Source organism: Olea europaea, unplaced genomic scaffold (assembly GCF_002742605.1).
Source record: "Olea europaea var. sylvestris unplaced genomic scaffold, O_europaea_v1 scaffold12658, whole genome shotgun sequence".
NCBI lineage: Eukaryota > Viridiplantae > Streptophyta > Magnoliopsida > Lamiales > Oleaceae > Olea > Olea europaea.
In genome coordinates this window covers 1,501-3,242 of record NW_019230108.1, presented here as the reverse complement: position 1 = coordinate 3,242, position 1,742 = coordinate 1,501, and the positions used below count along the sequence as shown (strand labels likewise).

The following is a 1,742-nucleotide window of genomic DNA, read 5'->3' as shown; positions in this document are numbered from 1 at the left end:
ACTTGGTGAATACCATTAGAGATCAAGATTTCACAAATTGTAAAGATAGTGATGGAAACACTATCTTACACTTGGCAGTAGCTAATAAACAAGTTGAGGTATGCCAATAGCTCTATTTTCATACTTGAATTCAACCAAACCCATTTTTCTTCATTTTAATTTTGAGAAATAACCGAACTTTTCGTGTCACATGTTTATAAATGGAATTAACCATTTGGTAGGGAGGATTTAGAATTGAAAACAAAAGAGAAGCTATAATATTCTTTTGTATAATGTCAAAATATTGTATACCAAACATGTATTAAATATTTTTAAATGTCTCCAGACAGTTAACTTTTTGCTTATGGAGTCTGCAACAGAAGTTAATGCTCAGAATCTTCGTGGAATGACAGCAATGGATGTTTTGATCCGTAGTCGAACAGATTTGAGGGATGAAGAAATTGAAGAATCTCTGAAACGTGTTGGAGCATTTGCATCAATGGAAAACAATTCATTAGTCCAAATTAATCATAACATAACTAGTCCAGGCTCGAATTTGTCCTATGAACACCGAGATTTGTCCTCAAATGTGAAAAAGAATGGTAGAGAAAAGATGATTAAACAGAAAGATGGTTGGTTGGAGAAAAGACGAAGTGCAATAATGGTAATGGCTTCTTTGAGTGCAACCATGGCATTTCAAGTTGGAATCAACCCTCCGAGTGGAGTATGGCAGGATAATTATAAGGTTGACTCACAAGGTCATACTATATCAGTATCCGATTCTCACAAGGCCGGAGAATCCATTTTCGCTCATAATCATCCAGAGCATTATAGACAGTTCTTGATTGTTAATACAACAGGACTCATTGCATCACTCAGTATCATATTATTGTTGATGAGTGGTTTACCTCTAAAGAGGGGAATATCTATGTGTATTTTGATGGTGATCGCTTGGATTGCAGTTACAACAGTTGCAGTGACTTATCTCTTTTCAATATCCGTTATAACACCAGAGAAAGAGAGAGAAAAACAAACAATTATAATTTTGATTGGGTTATCAGTTTATATATGGCTTGGCCTCGCGGTTCTCCTACTCATTGGAGACACGATTCGATTGGGTTATCAAGCTGGTACGAAAGTTAATAAAATGTTTGAGCCCGAAAGAAAGGATTCAGGTTCGGGAATTACAAGTCATAGCACTGTTTAAGGTGTTGTTAAGTTATGTCTAGTAAGTTGGAGTATGATGTTGAATGCTTCTAAAATTGAAATAAAAAATAAAGTCCTGCTTATTGTAGTTTCTGATCATGTTCTATACTATAAATAGGAAAATGCCTTGAATGCTTGCACTATAAATATTTATTGTATGACGATGTTGTAATTTTGTTCCGATTATTGCTTATTAGATATAATCTGTGTAATAAATAAATATAATCTTATTCTAATTCTTTAATTGTATATAATTTCTCCCCATGTGTTCAGTCATCTTAATTGAAAAATTTATGTTCAGTCATCTTAATTGAAAAATTTAGCTATTAAAGAATTATCACACTTAGTTATTTAACCTTGTTTTAATACATGGACAGAGGTAGTCTTGACGTTGTACAAATTGAGTGACCGCAATGAGCCTCACGTTGAGTGACACGAAAAAGACAAATAATGATTATTATTTAGCATTATTATTTTTTGTTCCTAATTGCGTATCATACCAAGATATTTTTATTGAAGCATGAAGAAAGGATTCAAATAGTTTAGGCTCCTTCGTA

At 33.2% G+C, this 1,742-nt stretch overlaps 1 protein-coding gene across 1 annotated transcript; it reads left to right on the top strand.

The window, feature by feature from the left end:
• The first annotated feature begins 6 nt into the window (after positions 1–6).
• On the top strand, positions 7–1,366 carry LOC111374615. The gene is made up of 2 exons (XM_022997315.1): positions 7–98; positions 326–1,366. Exon 2 carries the CDS (start codon positions 344–346, stop codon positions 1,184–1,186), a length of 843 nt encoding a protein of 280 aa, XP_022853083.1. The 5' UTR covers positions 7–98; positions 326–343; the 3' UTR covers positions 1,187–1,366.
• The last annotated feature ends 376 nt before the right edge of the window (positions 1,367–1,742 follow it).

Excerpts from the sequence above, each read along its gene's own strand:
- LOC111374615 (XM_022997315.1), top strand. The coding sequence starts at position 344 with ATGGAGTCTGCAACAGAAGTTAATGCTCAGAATCTTCGTGGAATGACA.